The sequence below is a fragment of the Echiichthys vipera genome (assembly GCF_963691815.1).
Source record: "Echiichthys vipera genome assembly, chromosome: 14".
NCBI lineage: Eukaryota > Metazoa > Chordata > Actinopteri > Perciformes > Trachinidae > Echiichthys > Echiichthys vipera.
The window spans coordinates 11,692,000-11,712,097 of record NC_139839.1 but is presented as its reverse complement, the minus strand read 5'-3'; the positions used below and the strand labels follow the sequence as shown (position 1 = coordinate 11,712,097).

Genomic DNA, 20,098 nt, shown 5'->3' with positions numbered 1-20,098 from the left:
AACCACCGTGTGACCAGGGGGCAAAGGATTCAACTTGTGAGCGAATGAGAGCCAGTCTGGGAGTGATGGACAGTCCAGGGACTGCCTCAGCAACATTCTTCTGAACCAATAACAACAACTTAATTAACTGTATTGCTGTATAGATTCTTTGTGTGAGGGGGGCTCTGCGATCTTTCTGGCTCATTGGATGAAGCAGCAGCTTGGCTGATTGCCAGGATGACTGAGATTTTTGACCCCAAAGAGACCAAGCAGAATATCCTTTCCTGTTTTTAGAATAAACTTTTTTATAGCTTAAGAAGTAGTATGGCTTTCCTTATAAAAAAGAACAACATAGACTTTTACTACTTTTAAGTAGAGGACTTCAGTTGTTTTTCCTCCATTGTTCACAGCATTAGGCACAAAAAATACCCACAGCGTACAAAACACCTACCACCATCACAGTAAACAGAGAGAGAAGTGGTAAGAGCTAACGGAGTATGCAAAAAGTGGAAGTGATTAGGGTCCAACTCTGTTGATGCTTTTAAAAAGCAGCTAAAGACTCAGTTGTTTAAAATGGCTTTTGGTTCATGTTTGTAACTTTTTGTTTTTAAAGGGTGAATATGGAGAATGAGATGAACATCGCCATCTAGTGTCTCAAACTCATAGTTGCAACAACAAAATATAATTAAAAACAGTTTGGTTGCCAGGTTACCAGAGTCAGTTTGAGCCTGTTTGAACCCGTCCCCTCCGGCAAATCGCACCATAAAAACAAGTATTGCAGAGGAGTTTGACTGACAGTTACCATTAGCCGTCACAGCAAAGTAAACATGAAAGTTAGCTTACCGACCAAGAGGAATCTTAGCCATTTGGGCGTGCGTTTTGATGCCTTTGAACTCCTGGCCCATATTGACTATCGTCTTTGCCCGTCTCCGGTCACTCAGCTGCTGGGACAAATAAGCAGCTGCAGGATTGGCAAACTCCATTTCACCCACTGCCAGCCTACAGTAGCTGCACCGAACAACAGACAACACTGGCAATCCAAAATGCCCGCTGCTATTGGCTGCTACAATGTAAACAGAACGTGAAAGTCAGAAAGTCATTGTCAAACCCATTAAAAAAAACGCACCATGGGTGTATTTTCTTTTTAAATATAGCTTTTAATAAAGTTTTTACATATTCAATATTAAGTCTTTTTAATTTTATTTTCAGTGGGATTTATTTTTGCTTGCTCATTTTACTGTTACTGGTGTTATTTTAACAATTTTATCATGTGAAGCACTTTGACTCTGTCTGAAAAATCAACTTTTTGTTATTATTATAATTATAATTATAATTATAATTATTATTATTATTATTATTATTATTATAATTATTATTGTTATTATTATTATTATTATTATTATCAACAACACCCTGCACACTGACTGAACAAAGACACCATGAAAAACGGGACCTAATGAATGCTCCGTGAAAGGAGTCATCATCCAATCAGCTCGCACATCTCGGGCTGCGCCATGATTGACATCAACCTTTAGCGAATAGGAGAAGTGGAAACCACTTTAGGGGCGTTTCCAGGAAGAGAGCGGTTACATTTTCCTGTAATGGCGGACCAGACAGAGAGCGAGACTATCGGGTTCAGCGACAACAGGTCAGATAATGACAATTAAAGTGTTTAAAATGAATATAAGCTCAGCGTGGTGTCGAGCACAATCTGGTGTTTTATGCGAAGGTGGCGAGTGTTGTTTTCGGTCTGGAGGTTTCGACAAACAGCGGGGTTTACTTGTGGATGTAGCCATGCTAGCTAACTAGCTTCGAGCTAACTAGCCTGTGTAGCTGCTCGTCTGCACGCGGTAAACACAGGCAGCCAGATTAAACACATACAGATGCTTTCCTCTTTCATCAGACTGAGTTTTGAGTGTGTGTGCAGACACTGTCTTTAAGTGTGTGTCTGTGCTCAGGTGTTAATGTACAATAGCCAGTTAGCTCAGCTGTGCTAACATCCATTAGTAAGCAACTCCGTCCCTTCACTGTTTTGAATTGGAGTGGGCTTTCTGTGAGCCTACAGGGTTTTACAGGGTGCTGAAAATCCTTAAAACACTTGAGATTTAGTGTGGTGTTTTCAAGGTTTTCAAGGTGCTTGGATTTTTAATAAAGTGCATAAAACTGCTTGAAATGTTAATGTTGAAAGCTGTCTCAAAACCTCATGTTTGTTGTTTCAGGACAGTAACATCTAATTGATGTGATGAACAAGTGAAATAATCAGTATACTAAATACTGAGTTTTGCATCCAAATATGTAGTTTACCACAGCTGTAAAGTGCTGAAAGAGCATGAAAATGCACCTTGAATTGCTTGAAAAGTGCTTGAATTTGACTTTGGAAAAGGTGTAGGAACCCTGCAGCCTCGTCAGTAACAAACAAGATTAACTTGTGTTTGATTAACACAGTTTATACGGCCAACAGGATATCACCCTGAAGAACATGTGGAAAAATAAACTGAATTATCACGTAATTCACAAGTATTTCTAAAGCTAATGTTGAACATAAATCAGCTGGAGCATATCTCTAAGAAACCATGCATGTGAAAGGGTCATATTTGCACACATTTACAAAGCTTGTGTAATAATCCTTTAAATGAGCCCAACTTACACCGCATAATATGATATTGTTGCAGGACAATGAAATGTTAATAGTGTGAAGCACAATTTTGGTGGCATTACTTACACTGTACAGTAACGTTAATAAATACGCTGATTTTCTCCCAGAATTTAAAAATTATGTGAAAGTGGCAGCTGAAATCATCATTCACGCTATTATTCTCAAAACCATGACCATTTGAAATGTGCCTCATCGAAGCTGATATTGTGATATTTAGATGGAAAACATTTAGTGTGATTAGTACTTTTTTAAAATGTTGCCCAGCCTAACTTGCAGTTACTGTTCATTTCAAGCAGTAAGAATTGCCTGCAGTATTGTTATTTTAGTGCTGATCAAAGTGAAGAAAGATAGATAGATAGATAGATAGATAAATAACTTTATTTATCCCAGAGGGGAAATAAGGTCACCGTAGCAGTGGTATAAAACAATCAGAATTACAAAAAATAAAATACAAAATATGAACAAGAGGGTTTTTGTTAATACTGCTGTTGAGCACTGGTTATAACTTGATATTGTTTTTGTGCGCTAGAATGGTGCAGCAGGCAGTGCGGTTCCGCGGCCCCGCGCCTGCACCCGCGCCTGTCCAGACCCCAGTGTTACGAGGCCCACCGCCACTCCTTAGGCCACCGCCGCCTCCTTTTGGGATGATGAGGGGACCCCCGCCGCGACCCCCATTTGCACGTCCACCCTTTGACCCCAACATGCCGCCCATCCCACCACCAGGAGGCATGCCACCACCCATTGGACCTCCCCATCTACAGGTGACTGTTTACCTTTTTAAGTGTGTAGTAGAGCTGCCACTTAAAACCATTTATTTACATTGTAGGATTTTAAAATAACTTATTTATAAATGATGGTGGAAAATAAGTATATGGTCACCTACAAACAGGCAAGTTCCTTGGCTCTCACAGACCTGTAACTTCTTTAAGAAGCTCTTCTGTCCTCCACTCGTTATCTGTATAAACGGCACCTGTTTGAACTCGTTATCTGTATAAAAGAAACCTGTCCACACCCTCAAACAGTCAGACTCCAAACTCCACCATGGTCAAGACCAAAGAGCTGTCGAAGGACACCGGGAACAAAATTGTAGACCTGTAAAAGGCTGGAAGGCAAGCAGCTTGGTGTGAATAAATCAACTGTGGGAGCAATTATTAGAAAATGGAAGACATACAAGACCATTGATAATCTCCCTCGATCTGGGGCTCCACGCAAGATCTCATCCCGGTGGGTCAAAATGATAATGAGAACGGTGAGCAATAATCCTAGCACTACACGAGGGACCTGGTGAATGACCTGCAGAGAGCTGGGACCAAAGTAACAAAGGTTACGATTAGTAACACACTATACGCCAACAGGGAATCAAATCCCGCTTAAGCCAGTACATGTCCAGGCCTCTCTGAAGTTTGCCAGAGAGCATGGATGATCCAGAAGCAGATTGGGAGAATGTCATGTGGTCAGATGAAACCAAAAGAGAACTTTTGGGTACAAACAAAATACTGAGTTGCATCCCAAGAACACCATACCTACTGTGAAGCATGAGCGTGGAAACCTCATGCCTTGGGGCTGTTTTTCTGCAAAGGGGACAGGACGACTGATCCGTGTTATGGAAAGAATGAATGGGGCCATGTATCATGAGATTTTGAGCCAAAACCCTCTTTCCATCAATGGGAGCATTGAAGATAAAACGTGGCTTGGTCTTCCAGCATGACAATGACCCCAGACAAAGAGGTGGCTCCGTAAGAAGCAGTTCAAAGTCCTGGAGTGGCCTTGCCAGTCTCCAGACCTCAACCCCATAGAAAATCTATGGAGTGAGTTGAAAGTCTATGTTGCCTGGCGACAGCCCCAAAACATCTTGCTCTAGAGGAGATTTGCATGAAGGAATGGGCCAAAGTACCGGCTAAAGTGTGTGCAAACCTGGTGAAGACCTACATCAAACGTTTGACCTCTGTCAAAGGTTATAGTATTACAAAATATTGAGAACACTTATTTTCCACCATAGTTTACAAATAAATGATTTATACATCCTTCAATGTCATTTCCAGGATTTATTTTTCACATTCTGTCTTTTGCAGGTGAAAATTAAAGACCTTTATCGTCGTTTTAAGAGTTTTTAAAATTCCTATGAATCAATGGCGCTGCAGCCATCTGGCAAACAGTCTGCAAAACAGTTGACCACAAAGAAAGCTTTGTATTAGCCCTTAGAACAAGATACAAGACAGAATCAAGGAGGAGTGTGACTACAACCATTTTATAATCTATTTGACTTCTTCTAAGTGGATTCTTGGATCCAGTTTGATTCTCTATTGAATGATACAATATATATGCATTAACCTCCAAATTTGAATTCAGAGCATTCAAGTGTTGGCTGTCGGATAAATAGTTGACTGCTTATCTGTCTGGCCACCAGGGAAAACTCTGATTGGGCAATTTACTTTCCTTGTCGTTCCTTACAGTCTGAAAATGTAATTCTCTGTCTCTTATCTTTCGCTGCAGAGACCTCCGTTCCTTCCCCCTCCCATGGGGAACCTGCCGCCTCCCCCAGGGATGCTGTTTCCTCCTGGGATGCCCCCCATTCCCACATCTGGAGCCCCCACACTCAGCCCTGCAGAGGAGATCTGGGTAGAGAACAAGACGCCAGAAGGAAAGGTAAGCGAGACATCTCTTTACAAAGTTCTCCAAAAGTAAAGAAGAAGCCTCAGTATTACTGAGACATGTCTGATGTGGAGCTTTCCATCTAATAGTGAAATATTATACAGAATATTGTGAAGTTGGGAGGAATCTTGGTTAGTGAATAACAATATAATTAACAAAACTGGTGTCACTATGTATAAAGAATCTTGCTAAATGATTACAGAGGTAGATGATACATATAATTGTGTTGCCAAACTTTATATTTTAGTTGCTGTTGGATCCCAAGAAATAAGTTCAATGTATTTTTGCCTTTTATCCCTTCCACAGGCATATTACTACAACGCAAGGACCAGAGAGTCATCGTGGAGTAAACCAGAGGGTGTGAAGATCATCCAGCAATCTGAACTCAACCCTCTTCTTGTAACGGGGCCTGCAGGGCCGGGTCCCAACGTTGGGGTGACGGCAGCTGGCAGCTCAACCATTGTCAACACAACTGCCAGCACTGCAGCCGGAGCTTCCCCTACTCAGGCCCTGTCTACGGCCCCCTCCCGCACACTCGCCTCCAGTCCAGACTCCAACACCTCCTCCCCCTCCCCCTCTGTGAGCATAGCAGGTAAGCACACAGTCTTGGATCAACCCTACTCACTCACACAAAAGCAAAAAATAGAAATTCACTTTTTTTCTCTCTCTCTCTCTCTCTTTGTGCCCAAAAGCCACTGTTGTAGCAGACCTACCCTCTGTTGCCACTGTGTCCTCAACTGTTAGTGTATCTCCAGTCACTGTGGTAACTGTTTCCACAATGCCGTCGCCTGTTACGGCGGTACAGACCATGCCACTTCTGCCTGCAGCGCTGCCGCACAATGTGGGCCAGCCTGCCTTCCCCCCTGTCATGGTGCCTCCTTTCAGGGTGCCATTGCCGGGGATGCACATCCCTCTACCAGGTAAGAACTTGAAGCAAGAAATAGGCTACAATATCTAGCTGCTATCTCGAATAGAAACTGCTGTATGAATATATTGGAATCCAGTTAAATAGTCAGTAAATGCATACAGAAATAAGCTTTATTGCAGGTTGATTGGTCGGGCGCCAGGACAAACTTTCGGTTTTAGTGTGATACGTTAAAGGTAGAGCTGTCTTTAGCCGGGATGCTCCTGAAACATAGGGTGGAACAAATTTTGTAGGCTACACCTGATATGTCATAGTGCCAGATAAATTTCTAATCAACATTGCGTAAGCCTATCTCCTGCTCCTATGTAAATATAATTATCGTATCGGGCACAATATTAAAGAACTCGAATCAGGGCCAAAAAAAAATAGATTGTAACACATCTAGTAGAAAGTAACATGCCGCGTAAAGGTTTTACGACAACAGATAAGACAGGCAACATTTTGTTTAAGGGTCGCACAAAAAGTCTTTAGTGCAGTGGCTTCAATTTAAATTTAGGGTCATGTAAATGCACCTGTGTCGTTGCTTTCAAAGTTTTGTTTTTGATGATTCTTCTCTTCTCTTTTGTGTCTTCTCTGATTCCTTCTTTTTTTCTCTCTCTGTCCCTCATTTTGGCAAAACATGATCGAAGAAGCTCATTCTGGTTAATTCTCTCAGTTTATTGTGTTCTTTGTGGACAAGTGTCTGGCAAAAATCATATGGGGCTAGTTTTAGATTAGGGCTGATTGTTGTTCAAACTAACAAATATCAGACTGAGAGCTTACTGACTGACTTTAAGATTTGTGGTGTTCCAACGTTATGCATTCACTATTTTATATGTGCTTTTGTCCAAATAAATCTTAGTTTAGAGACCTAATATACACTGTGCTCATTCCTCACATCTCTAAATACATTACAGGCACATAAACGTCAAAAGAGACTGAGCAACTGTTTCTTCTTAACGTACACAATCCCAAAAATTCGGCGTGTGTTTTGTCTAAGTGTGCGGCCACACACACAAACTTACACACAGTGGTAGCTCATGTCTAGTGTCTTGCCTTGTTCAACCAGATGCTTGCTTGTCCATTGTTCTTGCAGGTGTAGCAATGATGCAGATAGTAGGTGCCCCCTGTGTAAAGGCAGGCCCCAGCCCCAACGGTAAACACCCAGCCGCTCGCCTCTCAGTTCCACAGTAGATGGCATGGTAGTGAATGGTGTCTACATGAGTCATATGGTATATATGGGAACCCTCAAACAGTGGCATGGTGGTGAATGCTGTGAACACGATCCATCCGGTGTACAGTGGAAATTGTTTCCATTCCCACAGACAGACGCAGAACTGATTGAATATTCATGACTTTAGATTATTGTGATTATTCTTACAGATTTAGCATGTTCAGTTTACTGTTTTTACTCTGGATTAAAAAAAGAGCTGCAAGGCAGACGTCACATACATTTAATCACCAGCTTATTTGGTTAAAGATATTTACTTGCTAATCTCTAGTTTCCATCATTGAAAAATAATCCCTGCTGCGTTAACGTTAGTGTTCAGCTCTTACTAAATGGTGAATGCACTTTGTTTCTGCTTTGTCCAGTTGTTTGTTTGCCTTCTGGTAAATGAGAGGACGCTTGATATCAAGCAACTAAATCATTGGATTGGGCCAAGTCGTTGATTGTTAGGGCCATTTTGAAGTGTGTGGTTGTAAACATGTTGAGACAGAGATCACCTTTGTTGGTTCCCATGAGGCCAGCTGTTTTTGCCTAGTTGAGATTCAGTAGTATAGTAGTTAGAGCTACATGATGTGCTCATGTGGTTGTCTTCTTTTGTGGCATGTATGTATGTATGTATGTATGTGTGTGTATGGTCACTGCTTTGTTTGTTTGTGTATGTGGCCTATGTTTGTTGTTACCAGTTATGTTTCTTAAAGGCATTGTTAGACTTAAGCAGTTTCTTCCACAAATTGATTTTTTTTAATTCACTCACTCATCTCATAATCTACTCCACAAGATAACCAGACACATACGAAAACGAACAGCCCCTTTTGAAGTTGCACTAAATCTGTTTTATTCTGCCTGTGGAGCTCTGTCTCACCTCTGGTTCAGTGGGAAACCTTACATTTCACAAATTGACATATAAAGTAATGGCGATTCTATAGTATAGTCCACCACAACTTCTATTAGTGGCTTAGGCAGAAATATGAGTCTCAGCCAATAACGATCTATCTCTTTCCTCTCTGACCAATGACAGGTATGCTTCCTGGCATGGGCCCACCTTTAGTTTCCATGATGCACCCACAGCTGGCTCTCTCAGCAGCTCCTGCCTCCATGGCCGGATCATTGCATCTCCCCGAGTGGTCAGAGTACAAAACAGCTGATGGCAAAACTTACTACTACAACAACCGAACACTGGAGTCCACCTGGGAGAAACCACCGGCCCTGGTGGAGAAAGGTAGGCACTGCTGACTAGTGTGCGCACATATAGTGGTTGGTTGGGACATAAATGGATTTGATGGATAATAGATTCTATCCTTGGGCTGGTCTCCAGTATCACCAATCTCAAAAGCTTCACCCACTTTAAATTTTCTGCTCACCAACATCACTGTTAATTGTCAGAAAAGCTGCACAGCCAAACTTACAAAAACCCTGATCACACATTACACGTCGCTATCTGTGTTTCCATTCTGCCAAGTGTTTTTTACACAAACCTCTGAAATGTAAAAACAGAAATTCGAATTGGGTGTGTTTCCATCAACTGGTTTGGAGCGAGTAAACTAGGCTGCATTTTCTTTAGAAGTTTGTGCTATAGGCTATGCATGGCTGTAATCCGCAAGTAAACAGAGCAGGAGAAGTTTAGGTTGCAAACCGGAAACAAAACAAGAGACGAATTATGAGAATATCCAGGAAGACACAGAGTGGAAACAGCTGGTTTAATGTTTAATACGTCAGTACCAACTTGGCAAAGGTGTCTTTTAAATATACCATTAAGCACGCCAACCCCATTTCAAAAAAGGCGAATTCACATTTTGAATGCTTTGAATCCTTTCAGTTTTTCTAATGCAAATCTTCAAAATGCGCATTAAAATAAGTTTATGTAAACACAGCTGCTGTGTCCCTTGCAGCAGGTATGACTCATAAGCCTGTTTACTAAACCATGAAACTCTTGCAGAATTGATGAAGAGCTGCATTTGTTAAGCTACACTACAACAATTTCAGTCACCTCACAGACTGTGTGTGTGTGTGTGTGCCTGTCCTTTTCTCCTCGCTATCTTCAGAAAAAGAAGCAGAAAGGATCAAGGAGCGTCTGGCCCAGGAGGAGGCTGAGGCGATGGAGATGGAGGACGAGGAGAACAAAGCAGAAAACACTAACAATGAGAAGGAGGTATGTTGGGAGTGGAATTACCCGGTTGAACAACAAGGAAACACTCACTCCGACTAAATCTCAGAATGCAAGAAATTGTATCCACAGCACAACGTAAACTATACTGCTTGGTTTTTGAATACAGTGCTTGAAATTTAGGTCATATTTGATGTCTACTTGTTGCTTTTTCCTTTTGTTTGTTCATAGCACAGTAACATCTGCTTTAATGTGATGAAAAGGTGCACTACTCAGTGTACTGTACATGCTGTGTTTATAATCATATACACTAATTATATACAGCATATATACACATAAGTGTTAAGCAGGTGTTTATTAAAATTCTTTTAATTTTCAAAATGTACTAGAATTTACAAACATCATTTTATTGTTTTGTCACCGCCTGTTCTCAAACGGATGTCTGTTCTGGTCCAGACACTGCTGACAACGCGTATCAGTGGAATCACACACATCGCAGAACAATTCCCTTGGTATTTTTCCTGCATTCACATTCGGTGGCTGCTCTCAATTCAGCGACTGTTGCTGTTGTTGTTCATAGTACAGACTTTGTCTTTTGGGTATCCCCATAACAAAAAATATATATATTCATATTTATTAACTTTATTAAGTGTGTATACATTTTTTGGGACACCCTGTATGTAATTTACCACTACTCTAGGGGGCTGGAAGAACTTAAAAACTGCTTGAATTTGACTAGTAACCCAGAATATAGATCAGATATAATTGAACAGTATGAATATACATATAATAAATAATAGTAACAGAGATAACTGATATGTCTCGCTTTCTTTTTCAAGGAGCCTAAAGAAGAAGAGATGACGGAGGAGGAAAAAGCAGCTCAGAAAGCCAGACCTGTAGCCACCAACCCTATCCCTGGCACACCGTGGTACGCACACCTCATTACATCCCACGCAATCTCTCCGCTCCACTTTATATTACATTTCATTTAGCTGACACTTTTGTCCAAAGCGATTTCCAAAGGGTACATTCAACAATTAGGGTACAAAACAGAAGAGCAAGTTATTAGGTGCGGTAGCTTTCAATAAGCCGATCTCTAGAGTGCTTCATATAAGTGCTTTTTAAAAAAAAAAAATTAATTCTTCTTAGCCAAGGTGCACTTTAACCTTAATAAACTTGATGCATCTCTTAAAACATTTCAGGTGTGTCGTATGGACGGGGGATGATCGCGTGTTCTTCTACAATCCAACAACGCGGCTGTCCATGTGGGACCGGCCCGAGGAGCTGGTTGGTCGAGCTGATGTCGACAAGCACATCCAGGAGCCGCCGCACAAGAGAGGCCTGGAGGACAGCAAGAAGACAAGTGGGGACAAACACATGTTCACATGCAGTCAGTGATAATAAACACAGTACTTACATGTCACAAAACAGGGGCACGTACAAGGATAGTGCTGCTGTCGTCTTAAATGCTGTGTGATGCAGTTTGTATAGTATTATAAGTATTTTTGTGTCTGTTCATTCACAGCTGTCAGTAAAGAGGAGCCAGAATTAGCCGTTTCTCCTGAAGAGAATCAGGATGAGGAGCCAACCAAAGCTAAAAAGAGAAAGTAAGTCATGAGTGTCTTCCCTTATTTAAACATTTCTTACCGTTCTTGCATGTCTCACTGCGTTTCCCTCCAAAGTCCAGCCCTCTTCCCTTGCCTGACCTCTGATGCTCCCCCACACATGCACTGAGAGCAATGCTGCGTTCATGTGCAATGGGAAGTCCGAAGCTCCTAGGAGGTTCCACTTTGAAAGGCATTCCAGTGCACTTTGCCTAGTTGGAGGTCCAAAACTTCGGACTTCCCATGACACTCGAACGCAGCATTAGCAGCGCAAGTGAAACAGAGCGACGGATGACAGGCCGGACCAAATAAAATGATTGGTCAGACTTTGATCAGAAATATATAACAATTAAATATTGTTTAATCACCTGGTGGAGTGATTATTATGAGCATTTTAAGATTACAAAAGAAAAGTCTAAAAATGCAGAAAGGTAAGAATTGCCTCAATGCTATAGACCGAATCACTGTGACTGTGCACTAGCAACAAATGCACTAGTTGTCATTTTCAGAAACCTTAACGTTTTAAGATCTCTAGTTAAACACATCTGTCCCATCTTCTCTGCTTATTTTATGCATTGTGTTGTTCTTCTGGTATCTTTGATAAAGTATATCTAGCGTTACAAACAACGACATCTCACAGCTGGTCAGGCTAACTGCTAGTTTTGTGTGGTGTCATTTTCTTTAGTGTGTGGCCCAAATTAGGTTTCCAGTCTAACGTTTGTGAAAGTTTTGTTATTATGGAGATATGAGAGCATCAAACATGCTTTTGAAATGAGAATGAGAGTATGTCCAGTTGTCCCTCGCCTCCTTGTTTTCTCCTCCAGCCGTCTTCTGTCATTCATATTCATTAATTCTCTCCACCTCTCCTGACCTTTGTGGTTTCACCCTCACAGGAAGGAGGAGGTGAAGGAGGCAGACACTGAGAAGGAAGCAGCAATGGAGGCAGAGCTCAGAGCTGCCAGAGAACGAGCCATAGTGCCGCTAGAAGCCCGGATGACCCAGTTCAGAGAAATGCTGCTAGAGAGAGGGGTAACACAACTTTATGAAGTTTCAAATAACGTTTTGTGAGTTTTGTGGTGAGTTTAATACATTCAAGTTAATACTGGAGTGTCTAATGCCTGCGTTGTATGTCTTACCTGTAGGTGTCGGCATTCTCGACTTGGGACAAAGAGCTTCATAAGATTGTGTTTGACCCGCGTTACCTTCTGCTCAACCCAAAAGAGAGGAAACAGGTACATTTTCTCTCCCTTTCTCACATGTTTCCTCTCTCTCCCCTCACTGTTACTCATTTTCACAGTATTGTGTCATGTACTGGCCTTTTAAAAGAAAATCTTTAAGTCATAGTTTTGTGATTACGTCCATTTCAGGTGTTTGATCAGTATGTGAAGACGCGAGCGGAGGAGGAGCGGAAGGAGAAGAAGAACAAGCTGATGCAGGCCAAAGACGAGTTCAGGAAGATGATGGAGGAGGCAAAGTTCACACCACGGTAAAGGGACAGGCCAGTTTTAGTCTACTGGTAGTTTTTGTTTTAAAAGGTAATATTAATATTTATTAGTTACTTTATTCTTCTAACAATGTTATTATTCTGCCAGAGCAGGACTTTTCTGTTTTGTTTATGAGCACAAGAGAAACTGATGTGTTATTTAAAATCCTTTACTTGCAATATCATAATATATTATAAGTATTTCACAGTAAGTAATTGTGGTGAAGGATAATTTTATGTTAGTAACATGTCCCGTTTTCAAGGTTGAAACTGCAGTGCTTTTTCTTTTTTTCAATCCTTACAGAACAACATTTAGTGAATTTGCAGTGAAACACGGCAGAGACCCGCGATTTAAGACCATAGAGAAGATGAAGGACAGAGAGGCCATCTTCATTGAATTCATCACCGCTCTGAGGAAGAGAGAGAAAGAGGACTCCAAGTCCAGAGGAGAGAAGGTATCACACACACTCATTTAAATACCAATATATGATATCGCTCTAGAACAAGACTGTGGTGATTTTTAGGTGAATCTGGATTTGTTTTTGGGTAGATTTTTAATTTTGGTGTGTGTGTTTGTTCCCAGGTGAAGCTGGACTTCTTTGATCTCCTAAGTGAGCAGCACATAGAGGGAGGCCAGCGATGGAGCAAAGTGAAAGAGAGGCTAGAGACTGACCCACGATACAAGGGTGTGGAGAGCTCCGCACTCAGAGAAGAGCTGTTCAAACAGTACATGGAAAAACAAGCCAAGGTAGGAGCACTTCTCTGTATGGAAGATGATGGTTTGTGTTTGTGTAATGCATTTCCGTTTAAATTGATTTAATCAAATTGCCGTCGCAATCAATGGGATCATTCAGGAACTCATAATAACCCCAGGGTACAGGTAATGTTGTGGTAACGATGCCCAGCAAATGCATACGAGGAAAAAAACATGGCCGCACAGGCAAGACAAACCTCTAAATGTTCCTTTTTGAAATTACATTTCAGAAAGCATTGTTGTATTATATTCAAGGACCAGACAACAACCGATATTAGTTTTGAATGGGAAGAGTGTCCTTCAGAGTGTTGCATTATGCTTTATTGTTGCAAGGCAATCAAGTTTTTTCCAGTCCATTTGTAGTGCGCCTGTTTGAGTCAGTCACCTCTATAAGTGTTCATCAAGCCTAGTTTCTACGGTTCGTGTAGCGCGTTTTATTGCCACGGAGGCAATAAATTCCAGACAAGTAAAAAAGAGTCAACGGTTTTCCGATGTCGACTGCAGAAATGGACTGTATCCTCTGTCAAACTGCCAAGAATTGCCTGTGTTCCCGTAACCTCACTCTGCCAGATTGATTGATTCGTATAATTCACATTTGCTCTGCATATGCATCTGGGAACTCTCTGTTAGAGATCTTTTGGGAAGAGGCGGAAATACTGGTTGCTGATTGGATAAATCATCTGTAAATAAATCATCTCACCACCTATGTTGGTGATAGACAATCAAAATCAACCGATTAGATCAACCATGCGTATGACCTACTAACAGAGCGTTAGTTTGCCGTTTGTGTAACGTGAATTTACAGATAAAAGGCACAATTTCAGGTCCACATTCCAACAGAAGGATCCAAGAGAAAGAAAAAAAAGCGTTAGCGAACGTCTTGCTCGATAGCTGCGCTCATCTCATCCGCGGAAGCTACCGAACAGTCGCTAGTTGCGTCACATTTCGAGCTGCCTCAAAACCAACACTGATTGATCCGGTCGCTTGGGCAACCTTCTCCAAATTTTACTGTTCTATTTTCAAGCATAGTCCTTATTGTCAACATGTGTCATCCTCCACAGAGCATGGACATCGATAAGGAGCGAGAGTTGGAGCGGCAGGCTCGTATCGAGGCCAGTCTCAGAGAAAGGGAGCGGGAGGTGCAGAAAGCCCGATCAGAACAGACCAAAGAGATCGACCGAGAGAGGGAGCAGCACAAAAGGGAGGAGGCCATCCAGCATTTCAAAGCCCTCATGTCTGATATGGTGAGATGCTCTGAAGCTTCTTTATATCCCCTTCAGACTTGCTGTAATGTGATAAAACAAATGAATCATATTTGAATTTTCATTAAATCCTATTCTATTTGTCATCACCTGTCATTTTCACGCAGGTTTTCAGAAAGGAAATAAAAATTGATTGAATGAAGGCAAACCCATATAGGATGTTTAATAACCAGCTAGTGTTTTTTGTTCATTCTTTCCTCAGGTACGGTCTTCAGATGCAACGTGGTCAGACACACGCCGTAACCTGCGGAAGGACCATCGCTGGGAATCGGCATCACTTCTAGAAAGAGAGGAGAAGGAGAAGCTGTTTAACGAACACGTAGAAGCACTGGCCAAGAAGAAGAAAGAACATTTCCGGCAGCTACTGGATGAGACCAGCATGGTGAGAAGTAAAAAGGTGAACAACAACAGGAGAACACACACACACACACACACACACACACACACACACACACACACACACACACACACACACACACACACACACACACACACACACACACACACACATCCAAACCAAAGAGGCTGCTGGGCCAAAAATGAGCAAATCATGAAATATACAGCTTGCACACTGCAGGGCTCCAATTATTCACATTTATTGCACCTAGGTGATGTTTCGAGCTCAACCGCTCTTCATCAGACAAATGTTGATGTTGCACGACGCCATCTGGACTGTGAGCGCCAACATTTAATGTGGATAATTGGAGCCCTGCTGTGTACGAGCGATTTCTTTAATTTGAGTGCACACACAGCCACATATAACCAGTATGGCTAGAAGGAACATATAACTCTGTCAATTTTCATGTCCTGTTGTTTTGATTGACTTCGTTTATTAGGTTATTGACAGATTTGTTTGTGTTGTAGATCACCTTGACAACCACATGGAAGGAGGTGAAGAAGGTGATCAAGGAGGACCCTCGCTGTATTAAGTTCTCCTCCAGTGACAGAGTAAGACTTAAGTTATTTTGCCTGTATTATTATAAAATAAAAGATTAGTCACTCTCTGACATCATTTCCCTGGAGCTTTGAGACTCTAGTGACGGGTTAAGGTTACATATGATGTCAATACACTTTAGATTGGGATTTTTGTATTCCGGTGTCTTAACAATCTACTTCCTGCCTCTGTCAGTGGTTTGTTTTCAACTAGGTCTCAGGGCCTCTGTTATCAGACCAGATCTGTAGACCTACTTCATAGTCCAGTCATTTGGAGAAGTTCTCCTGTATCACCCCGCAGACGGTCGCCTCTAATCACTTTTAACAAAATCTTAAAATATCTTCTCTCAAAAGCTTATGACAGTGTGTAAACATACTGTCTGTAAATTGTCTTTTGTTTGTAAAAGTACCTTATTTTTCCATCTTTTAGATGTTTTATAAAGGTTTAATCTATCCGTATCTTGCTTCTGTAGTTATGTTTTTATTAATGTTTTTAATCTAAACGTTAGGTGGGGATCTTTTACAAGCCCTCTTGGTTTTTTTTCTGTCCCACCTTTGCATTTATGTATGTATTTGTGTAATTTTGTTTATTTAGCACAAATAAAAAAGTGAAATGAAAACTTATATATTGCAAGAATCCCAATCTTCTTCTGTTAAATATCAGTCAAGAAAGACCAATACTAGGAACTCGTCAGCCAACATGAGCTGTAAAAGGTGATTTGGTGTGAGTTTAATTCATCTGCAACAGTTTTGTCCATTTAATCTGAGTTTTGGTGTCTGGTGTGTTGATCTGTGTGTTTGTAGAAGAGACAGCGGGAGTTTGAAGATTACATCAAAGACAAGTACATCACAGCCAAAGCTGACTTCAGGACCCTGCTGAAGGAGACAAAGTTCATCACATACAGGTGCAAACACTCACTCTTACATACTAATCAAAACAAGCGGAATAGCAATTCAAAATGTTACAAATTGTTTTGTTGCACATGATTTAAAAAGGGAGGATTAAATTGTTAAAACATTTCCTCGATGGCTCTAAATATTTTGGGAAGCTGTTTTCTGTTGGTGATTACATTAAATACGTTTCAGCTGGGGTTTGTCAGTCCATCATGTGTTCAACCATAAACTAGAATAAAATAGAACAGAAGTACTATTACTAATATAAGTACATTCAAAACAGCAATATAAAAAACTATTTAAGGACACTCGAGACAATTAAAAGGTGTATAAAAAACATGGGGAAAAGAGGGAGAATGGAGAGGAGTAATTACTTTTGTTGGCATGAAGTTATGATAAATATATTACACTTGCTACATACTATATCTACTTCTATTTCTATCTGTTTAAAGAAGAGCTTTGCTAAAGCGACACACCTCTTAAATCCAACTTGTTATAGGTTTTATTGTGCACTTGACACTGAAACAGGGAACTGTTCATACTTAAATCTGCACACATTTTCTTGCTAAGCGTCCTGTGTCTTTTACCAAAGACTGCCGATTCCTTATATTCTAATTTAAATGTTTCTCAGGGCGATTTTTGTCTCTTTCTGCGCTCTCACTTGTCAGTCTGAACCATTGCAGTCCTCTCAGCCAGCTGACTGAACCCAATAAAGCTTTTGTAACAGGCAAATCCAGCTTTTTAAACAGCAGTGTTCATAACCTGATAAAATTACATTCCAGAAATCTTAACGATTCATACGATAAAAGTGTTTATCAGCAACTCCACTTGTCATAGTCCATTATTTTCCCATTACTTCAGATGCACTTTCAGTTCAGTTCAATTTTCCACTATATTAAGCAGACAGTGAGACTTGAGAGACTTTAAATGTATCTATGAAATGTGTCCTTATTTTCCGTCTTTGAGCTTGATAACTTGGTTAAATTATTGAAGAATTCAAAGTATCATTTGGGTTGAGACAAGCTGCAATCATGTTAGACACATGATGTGATGGTGATAAACACGCTGACACTTACAGACGGTCGTGTCTCGTCGTGTGAGATGGTTAGATGGTAAACTGTAATGGTTAAAGTTAGTATACAGTAGGTGGTCGGGAAGCGACTCTCAACATTTTATATTATTAATAAATAATATAAAAATATCTATTTCCATCTAATAATTTTTTTTGTAAATCTAGGCTTTTCCATCTACACACAGCCCTTAAAGATCGTCTTTTTTCACCCCTGACCAAGCAAAACATTTGACTTAAAGACTTAAAGAATATAGTATCTAATGAAGAGTTGGGAACCAAAGTCTGAACAGCGGCTGTACTTGAATCTTAAGAGAGGATACTGTTCATAGTATCACCATCCTCTTCCTGTCCTACCTACTGACCTCCTCTCCTCCATCAGGTCGAGAAAGCTGATCCAGGAGTCAGAGCAGCATCTGAAGGATGTGGAGAAGATCCTTCAGAACGACAAACGTTACCTCGTTTTGGAGTGTGTCCCCGAGGAGCGCCGGAAGCTCATCATGTTCTACATTGAAGACCTAGACCGTCGTGGCCCGCCGCCTCCCCCCACCGCCTCTGAGCCCACCCGGCGCTCTACCAAGTGACCAATCACACCCGGTTCCTAATCGTCCTTGCCCTCCCAGAGCATGATCTCCCCCCGAACCCCCCCTGAACCCCGCCCTCCAGGCCCACAGCTGGCCTGGCAGTGTTATTGCTGGGGCTCCCTTTGCTTAGAGATGTATCATAGAGATGACTGGTTATGGTCTCTATGTTATGTCGCTTCCTAGCCCTGAAATAGCCCTGCATTTAACAGGGGGTTTAACAGAGGTCACCCGATCTCAAGGTGACCCTTGAGCCCTCACCTCTGACTGACCACATTAGAGGGAGAGGGATAGTGATAAGGCTGCTGCCCCGAGCAGCCACAGTGGTGTAAGATAGCTGATGTAAATGAAGATGAGTGGGTGTGAGTGTGTGTGTGTGTGTGTGTGTGCGTGCGTGTGTGTGCGTGCGTGTGTGTGCATGTGTCTGAGGCGTCCTTAAGCCTTACTGCTCCACTTTGCCAGTCATTGTTTCAGAGGCTCAGTGTGAATGTTAGTTTCTGCTCAGTGGTTTACTCCGATATCGAAGTTGTTTCTCTGTTCAATGAAATAAAGGCAACTTCCACTGTTTTTCAATATGTCGTCCTGTGGATTGTTTTTCTAAATTAACACGCCATCCAATTAACACTGTTGTGTAAATGTTACTGAAGGAGGCTCTAATCTATATGGACAAAATGACCCTAACATCAAACAATGAGTGTGACTGCTTCAGGTTTAAATTATGTGGCTGTACAAGTGTCTCATTGAAACCAGAGGGGTGTACGTGACATTTGGACGACTTTACAGGAGAGTCAAAACAAAAAATATCCATACTTTGTTCTCCATCTTTAACTGCTTGTTCCTAACGAGGTCGCGGGGGGCTGGAGCTGACATTGGCTGTGAAGCGGGGAACACCCGGGACAGTCTTTCACAGGGCACATCAAGACAAACAGAGACTGACTCACATTCATACCTACGGGCAATTTTAGAGTAATTAACCTAACACTTGCATGTCTTTGGACTATGGGAAGAACATGCAAACGCCACACAGAAGGACATCTTTAATGTTATGATTTAATAACATGGGGTGAATATGGAGAATGAGCAGAAGAACGCCATCTAGTGTCTCAAAATTGTGGACGCAACAACAAAAAATAATTAAAAGCAGTCGGGTTGTCAGGTTGGTCAGACCCGACCCAGTATCCTACAGGAGACTGGAGTCTGTTTGAACCCATGAACCCGTCCCCTTTGGCAAATCGCTCCATAAAAACAAGTATTGCAGAGGAGTTTGACTGACAGTTACTGTTAGCCGTTACAGTTAAGTAAACATGAAAGTTAGCTTACCGACCAAGGAGAAAGGTAGCCATTTTGGCGTGCATATTGATTCCATTGAACTCCTTTATCTCAGTCCATCGAGTGAATGCTTGGCCTATATTGACTCTAGTTTAGTCTCCGGTCTCTCAGCTGCTGGGACAAATAAGCAGCTGCAGGACTGGCAAACTCCATTTCACCCAGTGCCAGTCTACAGTAGCTGCACCCAACAACAGACAACCCTGGCGACTAGCGATGCCGGCTGCTAATGGCTGCTACAATGTAAACAGAACGTGACAGAAAGTCATTGTCAAACCCGTAAAAAAATAATTTAAACATTAATTCAGACTAAATATGTATTTTTTTTATGGAAAAACAATACTTTCATTCCGTACCCCTCGAAACGCCCTGTGGGTGTATTATTATTATTTTTAAAAAATATAGCTTTTAATAAAGATTCTCCTTATTCAACCTTAAATAAACAATATTTTGGTTTTTGATCTTTTTTTTCTGATTTGGTTAAGAATTCACGAGCGCTTCTGGCAGTAGAAAGAGCTGATGAAGTGCTTTAATTTAATTTAATATATATCCATAGCTCATTTTTGACCCAACTGTCACCTCTGGCTGCCCTCACCCTCTCTGCGTCGTCAGCACGTAAAGAACGTAAATTCATTCATCATTTCCCACGGAGCTGCTCTGACGGCTCTG

The 20,098-nt window shown here is 41.4% G+C and overlaps 1 protein-coding gene across 4 annotated transcripts; it reads left to right on the top strand.

The window, feature by feature from the left end:
• Positions 1 to 1,544: 1,544 nt before the first annotated feature.
• Positions 1,545 to 18,617, top strand: tcerg1b (transcription elongation regulator 1b (CA150); the record flags this gene model as incomplete). 4 transcript variants are annotated; one of them, XM_083927541.1, is made up of 21 exons in its annotated part: positions 1,545 to 1,627; positions 3,165 to 3,396; positions 5,129 to 5,281; positions 5,594 to 5,879; positions 5,980 to 6,207; positions 7,288 to 7,347; positions 8,438 to 8,638; positions 9,462 to 9,568; positions 10,363 to 10,451; positions 10,726 to 10,886; positions 11,049 to 11,130; positions 12,021 to 12,156; positions 12,270 to 12,359; positions 12,495 to 12,613; positions 12,915 to 13,065; positions 13,194 to 13,358; positions 14,426 to 14,608; positions 14,829 to 15,008; positions 15,491 to 15,574; positions 16,364 to 16,464; positions 17,905 to 18,617. In XM_083927541.1, 21 exons carry the CDS (start codon positions 1,581 to 1,583, stop codon positions 18,104 to 18,106), a joined length of 3,057 nt encoding a protein of 1,018 aa, XP_083783667.1. In that variant the 3' UTR covers positions 18,107 to 18,617. The 4 variants fall into 4 exon arrangements, with proteins under 4 accessions (XP_083783667.1, XP_083783665.1, XP_083783668.1 ...); XM_083927539.1 differs by having other exon boundaries at positions 1,581 to 1,627; positions 14,829 to 15,023; XM_083927542.1 differs by lacking the exon at positions 7,288 to 7,347 and having other exon boundaries at positions 1,581 to 1,627.
• Between the last annotated feature and the right edge of the window lie 1,481 nt (positions 18,618 to 20,098).